At 34.7% G+C, this 21,892-nt stretch overlaps 1 protein-coding gene across 7 annotated transcripts in view; it reads right to left on the bottom strand.

Annotated features, from left to right (window-relative positions):
* RNF17 (ring finger protein 17) overlaps positions 1-21,892 on the bottom strand; it is a 111,787-nt gene that overhangs the window by 55,460 nt on the left and 34,435 nt on the right. For 6 of the 7 annotated variants that reach the window (XR_012125456.1, XM_017656924.3, XM_017656923.3 and 3 more), the window contains 11 exons: positions 21,042-21,231; positions 20,059-20,230; positions 18,586-18,776; positions 17,553-17,694; positions 10,933-11,086; positions 8,697-8,812; positions 7,654-7,774; positions 5,599-5,719; positions 2,163-2,390; positions 1,353-1,503; positions 1,080-1,198 (listed from right to left, as the gene is read on the bottom strand). Coding sequence is in view for 6 of the 7 variants with exons in the window: in XM_017656924.3 (XP_017512413.3) it covers positions 1,080-1,198; positions 1,353-1,503; positions 2,163-2,390; positions 5,599-5,719; positions 7,654-7,774; positions 8,697-8,812; positions 10,933-11,086; positions 17,553-17,694; positions 18,586-18,776; positions 20,059-20,230; positions 21,042-21,231 (1,705 nt within the window). In the remaining variant the exon portion in view is untranslated. The remainder of the gene's footprint in view (positions 1-1,079; positions 1,199-1,352; positions 1,504-2,162; positions 2,391-5,598; positions 5,720-7,653; positions 7,775-8,696; positions 8,813-10,932; positions 11,087-17,552; positions 17,695-18,585; positions 18,777-20,058; positions 20,231-21,041; positions 21,232-21,892) is intronic. The other variant, XM_073222544.1, reaches the window with a different exon arrangement.

Below are 21,892 nucleotides of genomic sequence, written 5' to 3'. Positions count from 1 at the left end.
GTCTTTTTTCTCATTGTAATTTGTACGGAATTTAAATGAAAATCCTTTTTTATTTTTGCTCATGTCTTAAGTAAAATTGTCTGTGCTCTTAAAGAGGGAGGGGTGGATCACAATTGCTTTTCTAGCTTTATAGCTCTAGAACTCTTTCCTTTGTTGTTTTCCCAAAGTGATAGAAAATATGGCATCATACTCTGATATCCTGTTCCTCTCCCCTATGTCTATCCACATATTTTCTTTCCTTTGCCCCACTGTTAGACTTGCTCAATTAGGCTCTGTTTCCAGTAGTTTCTCCTCAATGTGAGGTCATGGAAGAGAGCATCAGTTTACTTTCAAGAGGTTTTATGGCTAAGAAGGCTCCAGTACCATGAAACTTTGGTACCCTACAGAGCTCTTGCATTCAACTATGAATAGCATGTTGCTTTTATGCCCTTTTCAGTTTTGGTTGTTCTCAGATTGGCCTGCACGCTCCAGTGAAATCCTGTTGCTAACTGCTGTTCTCAGTGCTAGAATCCCAATTAGCCTTCTTTCCACATCCGCCCACACAAATGTTGATACCACAGGGTCCATTAGGGCATGGTGCGCAACACTTGCTTGTAATTGTGGATTCATCAGGGGAAACTCTGTTGCCTACTTTCAATGTAGATGTTGACTATTCAGTATTTTGTTTTGCTCTCCAAGTTGCTCATGGTAGGAACTTAGTAGACTCAAAAACTACGCCATGCCAGTTCCCAGAATCCTCTCCAGTTCACTTTTTGATAACTTACACATTTTTGGCTTTCCATGAAATTCTAAACTTACAAAATATATTTTATTTCTATCTGCCTTTGTTCCTCAGTTTTTTTATATTTAACAGTTTGAATTCTCTCTACATACCTGTGATGCTCACCAATCTCTATTCCTTAATACCACTATAATTCCTGGCTCCGTGTTATTCCTTCTTCTTAAAGCCTTAAATTTAACTAGATTTTATGAAGTTTCAGAATATGTTAGCAAAATTAAAACTGACAAGAACAAATCCAAAAAGAAAAACATTTAAAATCCTATACAATAATGAGAAAATTTACTCAGTTAAAAACTACCTTATATCAGTAAGAGAGCATTCCAAAGATAATCTTCTCATCAACTTTAGGTTTTCTTGAAGTTCTCTTAAACAGTTAATATTCACTACTAGTTCAACACCCACGTCATACAGCAAGACCTATGAAAACAGAAGCTTTGAGTCTGTGGAAAGACAACACTTCAAAACATGTTTTTGCAAACTGAAGACCGTAATAAAAACTGGATTAAATAACACCAGGATAAAAATATAAATGCATTCACTTTCACAATTATATTTTAAATTCTGCATTTACCTCTACCAATGTGTCTGTAACTGTTCTGATGATCTGGCCTCTTCGCCACTGATTTTTATCTGGGATCTTAACAGCACAGTGCATATCATTTTCCCATTTAACAGGTTCCCATTCTGAGTTTTCATAAGCAGCTACCATCTTTTTCTCTAAACTATGTAAAGAAAAATATTTTATTTTCTAAATCTTTTATTTTACATAATTCTCTAGCCACATGTTTTCTGCTGTCCCTAACTCATACTCAGCCACACTGGATACCTTGCTCTTCCTTGAACACCCAAGCATATTTCCACTGTCGGGTCTTTGAACCAGCTCTTCCCTCTACTGAGATGATATTCCCCCAGATACCTCATGACTTAACTCTCTCCTCCTTCAGGATCCAGTTCAAATGACACTGTCTTTGTGAGGGTTTCCTTGATCATCCTAAAATTCCTTTCCTCCCCAACTGTCTTATTTTTCTGTATTTATCACAATCGGCTACTAAATATTTTATTTGTTCATTGTTTCTCCCTTTACAAGAATTTAACCTTCATGACAGCAAAGACTTATAAATGTTTTTACCACTGTATTCCCAATGCTAGGATACTGCTATAAAATAATAGGTACTTGGTAAGTACTTGTAAAATGAATAAATTCTAATGCAGTAAAAATAACCAGTAAAGATACCTATACTTTTAACTCGTTTGTTAGTGACTCTTTAACTGAAATAAATCTGCTTTTAAAATTCTACATTTATCACTTTCAGATCTTCGAAAAAAACATGTATATATAAAAAAACCCAGATGCAATACTTGTTTTCCTTAAATATTATACCTATTAAGTAAATTTTCTGTTAATAACCACTGAACAAATATCTTCTCAGGAGATATTACATTACAGATATGCACAGGCACTTCCTTATTATAAAGTGATTGGAGATTCTCATTATGTAGAGATTTTACAGACACAGGATTTAAGTGGTTTACTTCATTTGAAATAATTTCTTCTGGAGAAGGATCCCATACTTCAGTGTGCTTTTGGGAATTATTTTTGAGGGTATATCTGAAAAATAACAAAACCCAGAAAGAGCAGCTTGCAAATGATTTGTATCCATTTGCTTAAATCTATGAATGAACAAGTCTGAGCTATGATTTACTGCATCCCAGTTTTCATATTAATAGCAATGTTAATATATTTTTTTTAAAAAGATATTTCACATCCATTCATGATAAAAACTCTCAACAAAATGGGTTTAGAGGGCAAGTACCTCAACATAATAAAGGCCATATATGATAAACCCAGAGCCAACATCACACTGAGCAGCGAGAAGCTGAAAGCTTTTCCTCTAAGATCGGGAACAAGACAGGAATGCCCACTCTCCCCACTGTTATTCAACATAGTACAGGAGGTCCTAGCCATGGCAATCAGACAAAACTAAGAAACACAAGGAATCCAGATTGGTAAAGAAGAAGTCAAACTGTCAGTATTTGCAGATGACATGATATTGTACATAAAAAACCCTAAAGAATCCACTCCAAAACTACTAGAACTAATATCTGAATTCAGCAAAGTTGCAGGATACAAAATTAATATACAGAAATCTGTTGCTTTCCTACACACTAATGATGAACTAGCACAAAAAGAAATCAGGAAAACAATTACATTCACACTTGCATCAAAAAGAATAAAATACCTAGGAATAAACCTAAACAAGGAAGTGAAAGACCTATACCCTGAAAACTATAAGATACTCTTAAGAGAAATTAAAGAGGACACTAACAAATGGAAACTCATCCCATGCTCTTGGCTAGGAAGAATTAATATCGTCAAAATAGCCATCCTACCCAAAGCAATCTACAGATTCAATGCAATCCCTATCAAATTGCCAATAGCATTCTTCAACAAACTGTAACAAATAGTTCTAAAATTCATATAGAACCACCAAAGACCCCAAATGGCCAAAGCAATCCTGAGAAGAATAAAGTGGGGCAGATCTCACTTCCAAACTTCAAGCTCTACCACAAAGCCAGAGTAATCAAGACAATTTGGTACTGGAACAAGAACAGAGCCACAGACCAGTGGAACAGAATAGAGACGCCAGACATTAACCCAAACATACATGGTCAATTAATATATGATACAGGAGCCATGGATATACAATGGGGAAATGACAGCCGCTTCAACAACTTGTGTTGGCAAAACTGGACAGCTACACGTAAGAGAATGAAACTGGATCATTGTCTAACCCCATACACAAAAGTAAATTCAAAATGAATCAAAGACCTGAATGTAAGTCATGAAACCATAAAACTCTTAGAAAAAAACATAGGCAAAAATCTCTTGGACATAAACATGAGCGACCTCTTGATGAACATATCTCCCCAGGCAAGGGAAACAAAAGCAAAAATGAAAAGTGGGACTGTATCAGCTGAAAAGCTTCTGTACAGCAAAGGACACCATCAACAGAACAAAAAGGCATCCTACAGGTATGGGAGAATATATTCATAAATGACAGATGTGATAAAGGGTTGACATCCAAAATATATAAAGAGCTCACGTACCTCAACAAACAAAAAGCAAACAATCCAATTAAAAAATGGGCAGATTTGCTGAACAGACACTTCTTCAAAGAAGAAATTCAGATGGCCAACAGATACATGAAAAGATGTTCCACATCGCTGGTTATCAGAGAAATGCAAATTAAAATCACAATGAGATATCACCTCACACCAGTAAGGATGGCCACCATCCAAAAGACAAACAACAACAAATGTTGGCGAGGTTGTGGAGAAAGGGGAAGGAACCTTCCTACACTACTGGTGGGAATGTAAACTAGTTCAACCATTGTGGAAAGCAGTATGGAGGTTCCTCAAAAAACTCAAAATAGAAATACCATTTGACCTGGGAATTTCACTCCTAGGAATTTACCTTAAGAATGCAGTTTCTCAGTCTCAAAAAGACATAAGCACCCCCATGTTTACTGCAGCACTATTTACAATACCCAAAAAATGGAAGCAACTTAAGTGTCCATCAGTAGATGAATGGATAAAGAAGATATGGTACATATACACAATGGAATATTATTCAGCCATAAGAAGAAAACAAATCCTACCATTTGCAACAACATGGATGGAGCTAGAGGATATTATGCTCTGCGAAATAAGCCAGGCGGAGAAAGACAAGTACCAAATGATTTCACTCATATGTGGAGTATTAGAACAAAGAAAAACTGAAGGAACAAAACAGCAGCAGAATCACAGAACCTAAGAGTGGACAAACAGTTACCAAAGGGAAAGGGACTGGGGAGGATGGGTGGGAAGGGAGAGATTAAAAAAAAATAAGTACACAAGGAAGGAGCTTTTTGGGGTGATGCAAACAGTCCATATTCTGTCTGTGATGATGGTTGTATGACTGAATATGTTTATCAATATTTAAAAACAAGAACAGTCAGTCCAACACATTATGTTCTTACTGAGGGTCCATAGCAGGCCCTCTCCCTCCTGCTTCTAGCTTTTCCAGTGTTAGGGTAGGGAGAGGAACAAGACCACCTGCCCAGCCAAGACTGCAGGCTTCTGCTAGCTATCACTGCTTCCCTGGCTTACCCTGACAGGCATCATGTGTAGGTGTTAATGAATATGGCTTTTTTGAAGGTGACATGTAAAGAGTTCTTCTGAAGACTTCTTGGGGCCATCTCACTGCACAGGCCCCACTGTGGAAGGACTTCTCTGTCTGGGCTCCCAGCCTTCCTACCTCTCCTCACCACCACTCCCCTCTTCTGTTTCAAGGATTGACTCAACCACTGTCCTGTCCTGGTATTAGCACAATGATTCAAAGCCTGGTTCTCTTTCAAAGAATCCACTTGAATCCAGGAATAATCCACATTTCTCTAATGGGAATGTGGGCTACTCTACCACTGTGCTATCCTGCCATTTCTCTTCCTCATTCTGTTCTCAGATGGGCACAAGCCTAAGCAGATGTTCCAACTAGATATAAGATGCCAGTCACCTTTTCTTAGAAGCAACTTCAATCTCTTGGAGCCATACTTTTGGTTTCAGGGTCCTTTAGTGATGGAGAGAAAAACTACTCTACTCACCACTTAGACTAATGATTGCATTTGTTTTTTCCTCTATCTGTCCTAACCCAAGAACAGAGGAAAACTCCCAAGTCTATAGCCTAAGCAGATACCCAACTTAGGGGAATGATATACCAGTTTCCCCTTTTGTGAACAGTTACATATAAATGAAAAATAAAAGTTCACAGGTCTACTTACCCTGATTCATAAGATGCTAGGCTCTCTTTGACAAGCTGGTCATTAATACTAGTAGGAGTTACTCCAGGAGTACCAAGAGAATCAAAGAGTTCAACAAAGAGCACATTATCTTCCAGAATTTCTGTAAAACCATTAAGACTAGTTTAAAGAAAGAAAGAAATTATGTCGCAAAACATACTAAATGAGGCAATTTTTAAAAAATGGACTTTTTATTTTATTTTGCATACATGTGTTTTCTTGCTGAAAAATATCAAAGTCTCTCTTTGGGGTAAAAGTAGCATTTTGCACATGCAAAAGAACTGCTGACGTTATCTACAGCATATGCAAATTAATAAAACTATTATTTTAAAGTTATTGTATGCTGTTCTATAATGAACCAAAAGCAGGTCAAGCTTTGAGATTCAGAAAAATATAACTTGACATACATTGTTGTATTTGTAAACGTTTTGGATTCAATCAAGTTCCAGGGGACAAAAGAACTTACTGAAAGTTAATTCATGCCAGTGACTATTTGCAAAGATTTGTAGCTTTTATAAGAACGGCACAAAGTTCAAAACAGCAAAAACTCAATCTAGAACCTTGGAGATTGGAATTTTCCCCATCCCTCTGTTTTTAGGACAAACCACATAACTTTTAATTTCTTTTAGAAAACAAATTAGTTATTTTTATTAGATCTATTTCTTAAACTTACTGCATAAAGTTTACACCTCATGTGCTTATTTACTTACTTACGGCACATAGCAGACAGCCTGCTCAATATGTGTCTGAATAAATGAGAGGAATTTCTTTAGGAAACATACTTCAATCTACTGAAATAAGTTTATATTTACACCTTCTATACTACTAGCTAAAAACTAGTAGTTGGTAGGTACTAGTTAGAATGATGATTCCAAGTAAAAGATAAACCATTACCAGCAGAGCATTCTATACTGTCTACTTATAAGAATCTATTTTAGAAAGCTTTTTGTGAGAGCTTAACAGTAATTCCTACTTTTCATTGGACCAGATATATTATCTAGAAATAAAATGCTAGGCAATGTTGATCCTCAATAAACTTTGATGTCCTTATCTTCGGCCTCTTGTGTTCCCTTTAGTTCCTTTACTTCAGATGTCTAATATATAACATTCTTTATTCCAACAGGGCCAACTTTCCCCATGTTCTATACTTCACCATCTTCCCTGCTCTGCTCCTCATTAAAATGTAAATATCCCTTGCTTTATAAGGTAATAATGCCTATGAACGGGAGGATCCCTTTCTCATCTATGGCAGTTCATTTTATTATAAATGTCTTAAACTCTCAGTATCATCATTGTGCAGGTTAATGGCAAAAGATACTTTAAATTGAGCAGGGACTTTTGGCACTCCTTAAATCAAACTGTCTAGGCTAATAACTATAGTACAACTAGTGTTTGGACGTTGTAAGTAATAAATAATAAAGTGAGACAGAAAAAGGGGGAGTCAAGAAAGAAACCCAGAGTCAGGTCTTGATGGATCGGTCATGGGAGGGGGAGATTCAAGGGGAAGGTAAATATCAAAAGGAAAGTTCGGAAGCAGAATTACCTAGGGTACAGTCAGCTCAAAATCAGTGAAGATTATTCAAGGACTAAGAGGCCTTTAATTTGCTGTTCATATCAGAGAAGGAAGATATAAAAATTCTATAGAATAAGGATACAATTTCTATAATCACATTCCTTTTCAACAGAACTGTTCTTCAGGAAAAGTTTTTGTATTAACAAAGTGAATAAATTATTACAGATAAGCCATAATTTCTAGGTATGTAAACCTGAGCAGTTGATCTCTAAGCCTCAGTTTCCCCATTTATACTCATTTAATGTTAAGTATGATAAAAGCGAAAAAATAGACATAGCAAAAACTACCCCTGAAGTCCCAAAAATCAGTCCTAAGTAAACATGGTCTTATGTATCCTGCACTAGTACTCATTAAGACCAAAATGACACATTGAATTTATTGATCTGACAAATGACACACAATGTTATTCTTATTTAAAATTATGTATGATTACACAGCAACAAATAAAAACGGAAATAGCTTACTAATGACTGAACATTTCATAAATTTATCTTGAGTCTTTTCTTCAAATTTTTCTTTAGCTTTTTTGGACCACTGCACTGTCCTTATACATGGTTCGATATAGGCCAGCTTACATTTAATTGCCTGCATCAAACAAAATTGCACCATAAGAAAAAATAAACTTAATTTCTAATTAGAATTAAAATAAAGCTTTATGAGCATACAAAACTAAACTGTTTGTGTTTAACTTTAATACATATTTAGAAAATAATCAAATGTGCAAAGGTGTCCGTAATAGTACTTTATAAATGCAAATAATTGCAATCAACAGAGCATTTGGCTGAATGAATTATTGCACATTCAAATACTGGAATAACAAGCATCCCCGGAAAGAATTACAGATGCTAATGATTCACCATTAAATGAGAAAGGCATCTAATCCTGTAACTTCTAAGGAGACTCACCTTAGAAGCATATACATAAAAAATATTGAATAATTCTGAGTGTTTAACCTCATTTTGCTCATCTGTATTTTCAAGTTTTTCCAGTAACATATTACCCATTTTTAAAATGAAAAAGTATTGCTTAACAATTTAAATACCATAGGAGTATATGAATTAGAAAATAAGCCCCCTTAACCTTACTTATCTCTGGAGAGTAGGAGTCCAGGAGGATACATTTTTTACTTATTCTTTCAGATTCTATTTCTCTTGCACATTATATATACTTAAATATAACTGGGATCACAGTAAAAGTCTGTAATGAGCTTTTTTTACATAATATATCATACTCTTACTACACATGTACTTCAAAATAGCATATTTAAAGCTACAAACTAAGTACTTATAAGGACACAAATACATATATACATATATACACATTCATACAATTAATGATTATTTACTAAAATATACATATTATTTAATAGTAACTACAGCAATTCTTTACTATAGTCCATATATCAGAAATTATTTATAGGTACATTTTTATGGTGCAAATCACTTCTAAAAATACCTGAATATTTGCGCTAATATTCTACCCCTATGATTCACAATAAGTAAATTACCTTCTCTGGGGGATTCAGAAACTCATCCTTTATTTTACGCATTTCTTTAAGTGTTATTTTTGCAGTGTTGCCAAAGTCCACATATTTAACTTCAACTTCACGATGTCCAGGCAATCCTTCAACAATTATGAAATTAGAAATCACAAACTTGAAAAGAAGAGAATAATCTAGCAAAATTTAGACTGATCTATAGTCAATTCGATTAGAATACTTTTATGATCAACAAAGTTAGTATTTTTTAAAATGTAAAAAAAATGCCTAATACATGAATTAAAAAAAAACAACCATAATGCATAGTTGTGCAGACTTGGTGAATGAGAAACTAACAATTTAAAGATATCCAAAGGATGGCCAAATCAGGATAACAACACAGCTATCAAATACTAGGTGCTATGGCCTAAAATAATTAGACTTTGAGTAGACTGACTGGGTTAGAACTTAACTCAGTTACTTAAATGTGACTCTAAACAAACTAATTAATATCTCTAAGATATTACCCTGAGCAAGTTACTTTTTCTCATCAAATAGGCCTCATTATTTCATCTGTAAATAAATTTACCAACAGAATCAAATCTCATTAAGAATTTTTTTTGAGGATTCACCTACTTAAAATACTCTGCAAAGTACCAATTACAAAGTATGCATTTAATGTTTATTGTTCGTGAACATAGGTGATTAAAAAAGGCAAAAATATAGTAATCAACATAGAGTCATTCATACAACAGTATCTGCAAAATTTTTAAAACATCTTGTTTTGGGGATATTGTGAGGAATAAGCAGAGACAGGCCTCTATGTCAGCCTAGGCTCTATATTTAACAGAATACCAACGAAACCCCTGCAAGTTTCAAACATACCAAAGTTTGAATAAAGACTATTATCCTGATCATTCTGAAAATACTCAAAGTACATAGTTGAATTTAGCTTATCTCAGCACACCTTTGTACAGTGCTACTAAAGTTGTTGCCATCACTTTCAAAGTTTAAGACTAATACAGTATATATAATTTCAAAATGGTAAAATTTTATATACGCATTCTCTGTTCCCTGGCAGAAGTGGAAGCAGGGTACTGAGAGGACACTTCAAATAACTTAGGCCCTAGGGTGGTGGACATCTGCAGCAACTGAGAAGACACGTGTTACTGTAAGTATAAGGTGAGAAGGTGAGGCAACCTGTCACACTTCCACTAGGATCTTCATGCTAGAAGGATGTTCTCAATGGTACCAAAGCCATTAGACTCTTACCAAGTCTCTGAATGGAAACACAGTTTTAAACAAAATAAATGCATATGAGATATAATTTAAAGGGCATTTGTTACCCAAATTATCAGATCACATAAGAAATTAGAGTCAGGAGACCCAGAAGGCCTTAAAATTTACCTCCCATTCATTCTCTCTCTATGAGGAAACAATCAGAAGAAGCTGCTCCACAAAATAAACTGGAATAAACTGAAGAGGTAAACATGGGACCAGAAAGCAAGGAATCCAATACAGGAAAGCAATGAAGTAATTGCAGAGGGAAATAAATACCCACAATAACGGAAGTGTAATATGTCTCAAGGACAAGCAGTTTAAATTGGAACAAAAAACAGAATGTTTTCACCATTAAAAAAAAGAAAAACTAACATTATCTGAAAAGTCTGAACATGTGGAAAATTGTTTTGAACTATTAGGAAAATGTAATCATAAATTAAAAGAAAATAAAGTGAAAAATTGATGTAATTATTAACTGAAAGTAAACTAAACAAAGTATACTTAATGGCTTAGCAGTGAAAATATTTATATACAGAATATTCATTTAAATAAAAATTGTGGAAAGAGTAGACAAAAGAGCTTTAGGAGATCTAAAACTTTTATCTGGCATAAGAATAGATATCTAAGACTGAAGTATCAATAAAGTATTACATATTATTTAGAAGAAGTAACACAGGTAAATATCAAAAGAAACAGCTAAAAGAATTAAAAGTACTTGCCTTTGATGAGTGGAGTGTAAGCTGTCTAGCACTATTTAACTGTTTAGACAAGGCAGACATTAGAAAACAAAAAAATGGTTAGGTTCCAGTCAGGTGAACTGAAATCTAAGGACCCAAAGATCGATCTCCTGACAATAGCACTAGCTTTCTAAAGCTGGATGACAGAGCAACATGATAAGATATATCACCTCCATGATTTAATCTGTACCAAGTCAAATGGTTTTAAGCAAAACATTTCCCTACAGAAATAGCATGCAATTTCCTACCAATGACTTTTGCTCGGTACCAAACTCCATCTTCAAATTTAGCTACACAGGCTTGATCTTGAACTGGACAGAGGATTTCCAGATTTTCCCCATCTTCACTATTATAGAATTCCTCAATTGTGTTCAATACAGATAAAAAATCCAGGCTATCTATCTAAGAAATAAAGGGATTAAAGCAGTGTAGTTTCAAATAAAACTTAATTTTAAATGTCACATGCATTACAGGCACTGCTCATGTAATTATGAACTGTTATAACTGTAATTAGACATAACTCATTTTATATAACTTACATCTGAAACATTTTATTACAGAAGCAGTATATGAAATTAACCTAGACATAAAAAAAATTTTTTTAAATCATTCCCTTCAGAAATCATAAATATATATCCTCCTAGATCTTTTTTTTACCAACTTTTCATAGTATGTTACCAAAAGCAAAACTATACCATACAATGTTTGATACCCTGCATTTTCTATCAATTCTTTTCCTATTTCAATAAATATTCCTACAAGTACTTCCAATGTTTAGATTTCTCTAACTGATCCATACCATTATAGACTATACATTATATCCAGTTATCTCAATAGGTCTTTTATAATCTAGTACTATCCTATTTTTTTGATAACCTTGTCTTGTTGTAGAGAATTTGCTATTTTCTGCAGACTGCCCTATATCCTGGATTTATGTGGTTATGTCTTCATGCTGTTATTCAGCTTGGCCCTCCACTAAGTGGGGTCTGTCCCCTGAATTTCCCCAAAGTTGAAAGTTGTATCTACAGATTTGATGGATACAAACCTTTTTGGCCAGAATACATCATAAGTATATTCAGGTTGGTACACATCAAGACACATATTACTGACTCACTATGAATGTGCTAAGATTCACCTATGGATTGCAGTGATGATTCTGATTCCTCTATTGTAGTTATGTTTTTCCCCTTAATGGCTACCAATTAATTCATGTAGTGCTACTTTGGCATTATATGAATGTCCAGTTTCCCATCAACTATTCATCTAATGGTTTTCAAGTGAATTGATAATTCTTTAAATCAATGATTTCAGTAGGGTTTGTGAAATGACTGCATTATTGAATAAGCTAGGCCTTTCTTTTAACTAGATATGAATATTTGGTTACTTTAGTTCCTATAGTACCAGAAAAAAAAGAGAAATAGTTCTTCAAACAAATCAAAAACACCAAGGATTAAATGCTTGATTATTTAAATTACTTTAAAAACTACTTGAAATTTTCTAAACTTGTATTTCTAAGTAGGTATTATTCATATTCTTCCATTAACAGGGTAGCCAAAGTGAACACTGAAAAACTCAACAAAGGAATGACAGCAAAATAGAAGACCAGGAGGCTCTAAGCCCTTGTTCCCTTACAGAAACACTGGGGTGGGGGTGGGGGAGCCACATGAGCCAACTTTGTCAGAGCTCAAGAAAGCAGTTGAAGGTCTAAAGTAGAAGGAGGGCCAAGCAAACACCCAATCAAGCTCATGGCATTCAGAGAAATAGCTGTCAAAATATTTCCTGAACACAAGCTAAAGGATCAGAGACTTCAGTGGTCACATACAAGGAATAATAGTCTTTGCAGAAGATAGTTTGGAAAAATCTCAAAATGTCTACTACAGTCTTCCACACTTGAAAAAAATCCAGCAGACCCTGGTGGGTAGGTATCTGATTTTCAGAGTTACCAAATTATAATAGTCAAATGACCAATTTCCAACAAAAAATCAGAAAACATATTAAAAAAAACAGGAAATGGGGCTCAAAGGAACAAAATAGAAGCAGTCCATAAGGAAGCCTAGAAAGTAGATTTACTAGACAAATACTTTGTAACTATTAAATATTTCAAACTGCTAAGTGAAAAGAGGTAGAGAAAACCAGGAAAATAAAGGACCAAAAAGAAAATATCAACAGAGAGAAATTATAAAAAGGAATTAAGCGGACATTCTGGGGCTGAAAAGTGCAATTACTGAAGTGAAAGATGCAACAGAGAGTTTCAACAGCAGATGTGAGTAGGCATAAGAAAGAATGAGTGAACTTGAAGACAGGGCAACTGAAATCTTTGAGAAGAAAAAAGGACAGGAATGAGCCTAGAAAGAACCTGAACAGAGACTAAGGTACACCATTAAGTAGATCAATATATGCATTACGGGAGTCCCAGAAAGAAAAGAGACAGAAAGGAGCAGAAAGATTATTTGAAGACATGGCCAAAAGCTCCCCAAACTGATGAAAAACATAAATCTGCAAATACAAGAAGCTCAATATTATGGGTTAAATTATATCTACCAAAAAAGATATGTTGGAGTTGTAACTCCCAGTACCTTAGAATGTGATCTTATTTGGAGGAAGTATAGAGTTAATAAAATCAAAATAAAATCACTATGGTAGGCCTCAATCCAGTATGACTGATGACCTTATTAAAAACAGAAAAATAGGGTACAGAGACAAACACAAAAGAGAATGCATGTCAAGATGAAGGCAGAGACTGGGGTGATACTGCAAAAGCCACAGAGCAGCAAAAATTTCCAGCTAAACTACCAGAAGCTAGGAGACAGACATGGAACAGTCTCACTCACAGCTCTTAGAAGAATCTACCCTAAGGATACCTTCATCTCTCACTTCTAGACTCCAGAACTGTGGGACAATAGATTTGTTTAAGCCACCTAATTTGTAGAACTTTGTTACTGCAGCCCTAGGAAATGAATACAGATTTTGGTTCTGCGTAGTAGGGTGTTGCTGTAACAAATACCTAAAATGTAGGAATGGCTTTGGAACTGGGTAACTTGTAGAGGAGTAAGAGTTATGAGGTGCTTAAATGAAAACATACACACTGCCTTGAAAAGACTATTGGTAGAAATACAGATGTTAAAGGCACTTCTGGGGATATCTCAGACAGAAATGAAGACCATTACTGGAAAATGGAGGAAAGGTAAACCTTGCTATAAAGTGGTAGAGAACTTGGCTGAATTGTGTTCTGCTGGATGGAACAAGAACTTGGATACTTAACTGAGGAGACCTCTAAGCAAAGAGGTGAAGGCACAACTCGGTTTTCCTTGCTGCTTATATTAAAATATGAGAGGACAGGGATAAACAGAAGGAGAAATTTTTAAACATAAAGGAACGAGAACTTGAAGACTTAGAAAATTCTCAGGCTTCCCATACTGCATAAACTGAGAATCTATGCTCTAGAGAGGACACCTATGGTGTAGCTGGACTGTGTTTTCTCAAAATATTATGGGCACGTGACATGTGGATCCAATCAATCATCTCAGCAGAAACACTCCCAGCTTGAACGTAAGGGGAGACAGAGATGAGAGGAAATGAAGGAAGGCTGTTGGAATTGTGGAATGCTGTGGGCAGGAAGCAAACTAATAAGGCCATTTGGTCACAAATGTGTGTTATCTTTAAAAAAAAAAAGGGAAGAATGAACCTAAAGTCAGTTTTAGAGGCTGGTGTGTTCAGACAGGGGCCCAGGGGGCACAGGCCTGAGAGACAGAGCCATCTTGTCCTCTGTTCCATGAGGTGAGGCCTCCTCCTGAGTTCCAAAGGGTGAGGACAAGCCCTTCATTCCAACAGGTGACACAGCTGCCAGGGCTGATGGGGCAGGGCCACCACCTCAGTAAGACTGGAGGATAGATCATCCAGTCAATCAGATTTATTCTCAAGTCATTAAGAATCTAACGGAATTTGCCCTGCTAGGTTTTGGGTTTGCTGTTTGGACTCATGGATTCATAAATGGAGAGGAATTTTGTCCCAGTCTGAGTGATACCCAAGTCTTACCTATACCTGATGAGATCTGGGACTTTGAGTTGGTATTTATATGAAAGTTTGGACTTAAAGAATTGATGCTAGAATAATTAAGACTGTTTACAATGTTAGAATGGGGTGACTGTTTACAATGTTGGAATGGGGTGAATGTATTTTATATGAGGGAAGAACATGAATTTTTGATAAAGCAGATGGTGGTCTGTTATAGGTTAAACTGTGTCCTCCTGCAAAAATGTTACGTATTTTTGTAACAGAGAATAGGGAGAGAGAATGCCATATGAAGAAGGAAGAGATTGGGATGAAGCAACAAAAGCCAATGAGTGAAAAAAACTGCCAAAATCTAGGGGAGAGACATGGAACAGATCTTCCCTTTCAGCCCTCAGATGACGCAAACCCTGCCAACACCTTGATTTTAGACTTCTAGACTTCAGAATTGTGAGATATTTCAATAAATTTCCGTTGTTTAAGCTATCCAGTTTGTGGCACCTTACTGCAGCTCTAGAAAGCTAATACATTCAACAAATACCAAGTAGGATAAACCCAAAGAGAGCCACACTGATATGCATTATAATTAAACTTCCAATAGCCTAAGACAAAGAGAATCTTGAAAGCAATGGGAGAAGCAACTTGTTATATGCAAGAGATAAATAAGATTTTTAGCTGATTTCTCATCAGAAACCTTGAAGGCCAGAAGACAATGGGAAGTTATAGTTAAAGTACTGAATGAGAAACTATCAACTGAGAACTACAGATCCAGAAAACTATCCTTCAAAAATGAGGGAAAAATTCGTTCACAGATAAACAAGAGGAGGGAATTCACTACCACTACACCTGCTCTGTAAGAAATGCTTAAAGTGAGTCATTCAGGTGGCAATGAAAGGACGCTAGAGTGTAATCAGAGCCACATGAAGATATACAGATTTGTGGTTTAGGTAAGTACATGGACAAATATGAAAGTGAGTATTATTTTAATTTTGGTTTGTAACTCCACTTTTATTTTCTACAGGATTTAAATCATGCATAAAGTATAACTTTATGTTATTGAGTTCACAATGTAGAGAGATTATTTTGTAACATTAATAATATAAAAGGGAAACAGAGCTGCATGAGTAGGCTTTTTGTGCAGTTGAAGTTGGTATAAATTCATATTAAATTGTCATAACTTTAGGGTACATATAATCCCCATGGTAACAAAAAAAGCTATAAATACATACAGAAGGAAATAAGGGAATCAAAACATGACACCATAATATTTGCACACCTCCCAGTCACTGCATTACTGACAATAGCCAAGAGGTGGAAGCAAACCAAATGACCACTGATGGATGAATGGATTAATAAGATGTGGTATATACGTAATAACAGGTTATATAGCCAGTCTTAAAGAAGAAGGTCTTACCACAACATGGATAACCTTGAGGGCATTAGGCTAAGTGAATCAAGCCAGTCACAAAAGACAAATTTTTTATGATTCTACTTATATGAAGTATCAAAATAGTCAAATTCATAGAAAAAGAAAGAATAGTTTTGTCAGTGCCTGGTGGCAGTGGGAAATGGGGAGTTACTGTTCAAGCGGTAGAGTTTCAGTTTTGCAAGATGAAAAACTGAAATTGTTTAGGGATCTGTTGCATAATGTGAGTATAGTTAACACTACTAAACTATACATTTAAAAACAGTTAAGATGGTAAATTTCATTATGTGTGTTTTATGACAATTTTTTTAAAGATAAAAAAATACATTACAAAAAAATCAACTGAACACAGAAGAGGGCAGTAATATAGGACTGAGACAAAAAAGCTATAAGATATATAGAAAACAGCAAAATGGCAGAAGCCTTCTTATCAGTAATTACTTTAAATGGATTAAACTCTCCAATTCAAAGGCAGAGATTAGCAGAATGGATTTTTAAAATAGCCCAATTGTATGCTGTCTAAATACTCACTTTAGATCTAAAGATACACAGAGGTTTAAAGTGAATGGAAAAGATATTCCATGCAAACAGTAACCAAAAGAGAGCTGGGGTAGCTATGCTATTATCAGACAAAACAGACTTTAAGTCAGATAATATAGTAAGAAACAAAGAAAGACATTATAGATTGACAAAAGGGTCAATTTACCATTAAGATGTAACAATTATAAATACATATGTACCAAACATCAGAGCCTCCAAATGATGCAAACACTGACAACTGGAGAAAGACAGTTCTACAGTAACAGTTAAAATGTTCATTTTCATAGATAGAACTACAAAGAATATCTGTTTGGACTCATGGATTCATAAATGGAGAGGAATTTTGTCCCAGCCTGAGTGATACCCAAGTCTTACCTATACCTGATGAGATCTGGGACTTTAAGTTGGTATTTATATGAAATACCACAGAAAAAAATAGATTACTTGAGCAACACTACAAACCAGTTAGACCTAACAGACAATGTACAGAACACTCCAGCCAATAGCAGAATACATATATTTTTCCTCAGGTGCATATGGAACATCCTCAGGATAGACCATATATTTGGCCACAAAACAAATCTTAATAAAATTTAAAACAATGAAAACAAAGTATCTTTCACAATCACACTGGAAGGTGGTAAGAAACATTTATGCATTAGGTATTTTTCACTGTTCTTTCCCTCTATATTACACTAACTTGCATGATGAAGAGTTCCTTCAATGTCATATGAATCATATAATTTAAAATTGTATCTACTAAGAAACTTTAATTTATGGGAGGTTGAGAGTGGTTTATTTGCTCTAAAATTTATATTGGGCACTTATTTCCATTATACAGCTCTACTTAAAATCTGAAAAATACTTTGTATCAAAGGAATACTATATACTTACCAACTGAACATAGAAATCAGCAGGACTGTTTATATGACAAACCATAACTGAAACATCTGTCATTTCTTTAGGTAAAATAGGTGGATGATAGTGGAGAGCTGTATTTTTTTCAGAGTGACTTCTTGGTGATTGTGACCTAAACCTAATTAAAAGCACAATTAAAAGTATAAGCAAGTCCCATTTTCTTTAAGCCTTTCTTTTCTAAGTGACTTGGCCTGAAGAAAGGACTGTACATACACTAACTTATTTACCAAGGGTATTGCCCTTCCTTCTCTCTTCTAATATAACATTTCTTGGTATTGTTTCCAAACATCAAACAAGGTTAAATAAGATGTCCACTCCCCAAACTCAATAACTAACCTTCAAATTTGTGCTGGGACATTTTCGAGCTGGGGTTTTATCTTCTACTCAGTTCCAGTTTCTGCTCTTTCAGTTGAATTGATAACTATGCTCTCTATGATAGCACTAGCAAGGTAGGCTGAAGTGTCTCTGCGGCCCCTTCCACCTCCAAGACTCTACTTTTATTTCTCCAGAATAGAACCTACTTGGGTCACTTCCAGAGTCATTTCATTACTCAGGACAGAAAGCTGGTATCACCCACTGTCTGTTATGGTCAGTTACCTTATTTTGCCCATTAGAGATGAAGAGATTCTAGATCCATAGATTAAATATAAGGTGGTGATCACTAACTTATTCTAAAGGCTAGAAAATTTAAGTCAAGAACTGTTAAAGTTCTTAAAATGCTACTGTTACTGCCTGTGAAGTTATCAAGACTCTAAAAAACATTCAGTATCTACAAATAGAAAAAACTAAGAAAAAACTAAGATAATACAAAATAGAAACTACTTCCTTAAGTTGAATTTCCTGAATGCAGTTTTCACAGACTATGGAAAAATCTCTGATAGCAGTATTTTTAACCTCTTAGATTATGCTTAGGTTGATTTTAGGGTCCACAGTTTTTAAAGGTAAAATTTGCTACTCCAACTTACACCTATAATCTCAAAAAATACTTAACTTTTAATAAATTACCTACCTTGCTAGTTCCATAAAGACCAAAGCATCTCTAAGAGACACAGGCATATCACTGCTTATTTTATTTGTTGGTGGTTTCTGAAGATCTACAATAAGCACACCATTTTCTTCTCTAAAAACTTTCATTAGAACAGTTTTGTTATTTACCATTTTCAAAAATTCTACCTTAGCTTCTTCTCCCCAGCCTTCATTCTGTGGAAGAAGTAAAATTCCAATATACTTAGTAATTATAATTACCTCTAATGGTACAATGCTTTGGATTTAGCTATCAGCCAAAGTCCGCAAACTTGAGCAAAGCCAATGAACCAACCACAGATATTAAACAGCAGCTGGGGCCACTAACCCAAGGACAGTCTTTACATACGTACACTGTATATGGATTACACTTTGATTTTATAAACATAGTCTCAAGGAGTTCTATAAACTGTTGTACTTGAAATTCGGCTTCACTTCTGAATATTTATACAAAGATTACAGATTTTAAAATAAGTATTGCATATGAACTTTCCACTTAAAAGATGAAAATTTAAAAGGTAATTTTTAAAGTATAATGGGAACCATAAAATAGAATTAAGATCATTTATAATTTCATCAGTTAAGTTAGTTTCCTTTAACTAGCAATATATGAAGTATATGCTTCTTAAACAGTAAGGAAAATATTAAACCACTGAAAAGTTTTGATTTTTGAAATGTTAAGTATTATACCTAAAGTAAAGTTCAAAGTGTCAAAAGTAGACATTCCTTATAACAAAAAATAAACATCTTTCTCAAGATTTTATGAGTATACAAGTAAAGCCTACTCAGAAAAGAAAATGGAAAAACAGTATAATTAAAAAAAAGATTATTATTTGGAGGAAAACACTAGTGACAATACTTACATGTTTCCTTTTATTTTTTTACTCATTTCTTATTCTTTCAAATAATCTATTGAATGCCTACTGTGTACTAGGTGATCTGCTAAGTGCTCGGAACACACTGATGAACAAAGCAGATTCCCGTTTTTTACAGACTTTGTAATAATGTAACTGCTTAATGCATATTCTTATGCACAAATATTGTCTCCTAGGAGTTTTCAGTCTTGTTGGGTAATAAATATTCATAAATAATACAAAGCAAAATGCAATGTAGGCTATAAGTACAGTAATAAAGAGCCACGGAAACAGTGAAGAAAAGTATAGAAGCATACACCACACTGTATTTTAAATTTATTTCTCTCTCCATATTTATTTGACACCAAATTAAGTAGTTCACTTGAATATTTCACCTATAAATATGTCCATACATGCTTATTCAACTCAGTTTCCCATTAAGAATTTCCAATTGTGGAAACTGAAGTTCATTTCCTTTTTTTGGTCCAGATAGTTTATTGTGAAAAATCTATTTACCAACAGAACTGGTGCCTTGAACCTATACTCAGTACATAGCTAAAATTAGATTTAACCCTTGGAAAAGAAATAATTTATGGCTCACTTACTGAATTCTGTGGAACAATGTCTTTCAATGAGCACGGCTGTGCTAATGGCTGGATGTTTTTCAGCAGCCCTTCCATAAATGGTTCAGACTTCCTTAGAACCAGGCATAAGTCATTTAGTACTACATGCTGCTGCTCAGCCATTTGTTTTGATTTTACATGGATATCACCAACTCTAGAAAGAATTCAAGTAATATTTATGAAAATACTTCAAATCCAAACTTGCTTTCCTCCATCAAAAGGTATGCAGTTCTAAAGGTACTCTCCTTAAGTTAAATCTTCTAGAAAGTTACATTCTAACTCATACTTACTTTTATACTCAATCCATATTATAGGTTTAATCTAGTTTTTATAAGCACACTGTTCCTATTTACAGAATTAAATCTCAATTGATGTTTTCTGAATTGTCTTTCATGGGTCTATTCAGTTTAAAGGAGACATGATTATCTATGTCCCCAATTAGAAATCTATGTGTGTACAGAGCTGTGGCCATTACACAGTCAGTGGCCATGCTACAGTTAATTCCAGCCCTTACCACAGAAACCTTTCAGGTTATTTTCCTAGAAGAACGAAGGAAACATTTTTGAATACCTAGAGTAAGTTAGACATTATGCCACTTTAACATGCATTAATGAAATTTTAGAATCTGACAAAAAGCTGTACTCAACCATCTCACAGCTAACTCTACCACCTCACTTAAAAGAACTATTTCTGTGCATCATTCTCAGCCTTAAAGCAACAAAGAAGGAGTGGTTAAGTTTGGATGCATCAAAAAGGTCCTTTCCAAGCTCCCCATCTGCTAACACTGATAAATGATACCTTACTAATTTAGAAATATTACAGCAAAATAACAAGTGTATGCCTAGAAGTAAAGAATGATAAATTACTTTTGTCTACCCTTTCCCAGTTTCCTTTATTCTTTAGTATCCTCCCCCGCCCCACCATCACAAATGTTAGCAGGCCAGGAACATATAATAACAGCATACCCTGCAACAATTAGGACTTCAGAATTTCCAAAATCTACCATGAATATTTGTATTAGTGCAACTTCACTAACTGGGAATTTGGTTGGATTACAAAGTTTTCTAATATTTTCACTTTCTATTGGAATTAATTCAGTGATAGTTCCTCGACACCACATTCCATTTTCAATACTGCTGACGAATATTCTTGCACCTATATAATGAGACAAATTATCAATGTTTATAGACAAAAAATATCAAATAAGCTCTAATTTATGAACACATACAGACATATTAGTTCCACCACTAAGAAGTTTTAATTCATTTATAGTACTATGTCAAGTGGTATGAGAAGAATAAAGGTAGTATATTAAGATAATTTCTGCTATAAAAAAAACTGACGAGCTAAATGGGGAGATGAAAACACAGAATACTTTGCAGTCATGCAGTGAAGACCTATGTTTTATGAACTATAATGAAGATGAATTGAGACCACCCTGCCACCAAGAAGCTCAAGAAAGGAAAAGAGAAAGGTAAATAAATTATAATACACAGTACTCACAACAGTAAAGACCTTCTATTGCATGTGCATGTACACACACCCATACAGCTATACATACTGAAATTTGTAAAATATATTGACAGCATAAAGGAAAAAACAATTACCTTCTCATGATCAAGGGGAGTGAGAGTAAGAAACAATGAAAGGCAGAGTGAAATGCCAAAATAAATATACAGTGGAGTTCAGAAAAGGGAAAGATAAACCAAGAACCTAGTAGCAGAGGAAGACCTTATAGAAGGATCAGATGAATTACAAATAAATAATCAGGAGAAAAGGATCAGGGAAGAGGCCTGAATTTGAATGCTTACTATAA

Source organism: Manis javanica, chromosome 1 (genome assembly GCF_040802235.1).
Source record: "Manis javanica isolate MJ-LG chromosome 1, MJ_LKY, whole genome shotgun sequence".
NCBI classification, from domain to species: Eukaryota; Metazoa; Chordata; class Mammalia; order Pholidota; family Manidae; genus Manis; species Manis javanica.
Note: the sequence above shows the minus strand (reverse complement) of the source record. Positions and strands in the feature narration are given on the sequence as shown.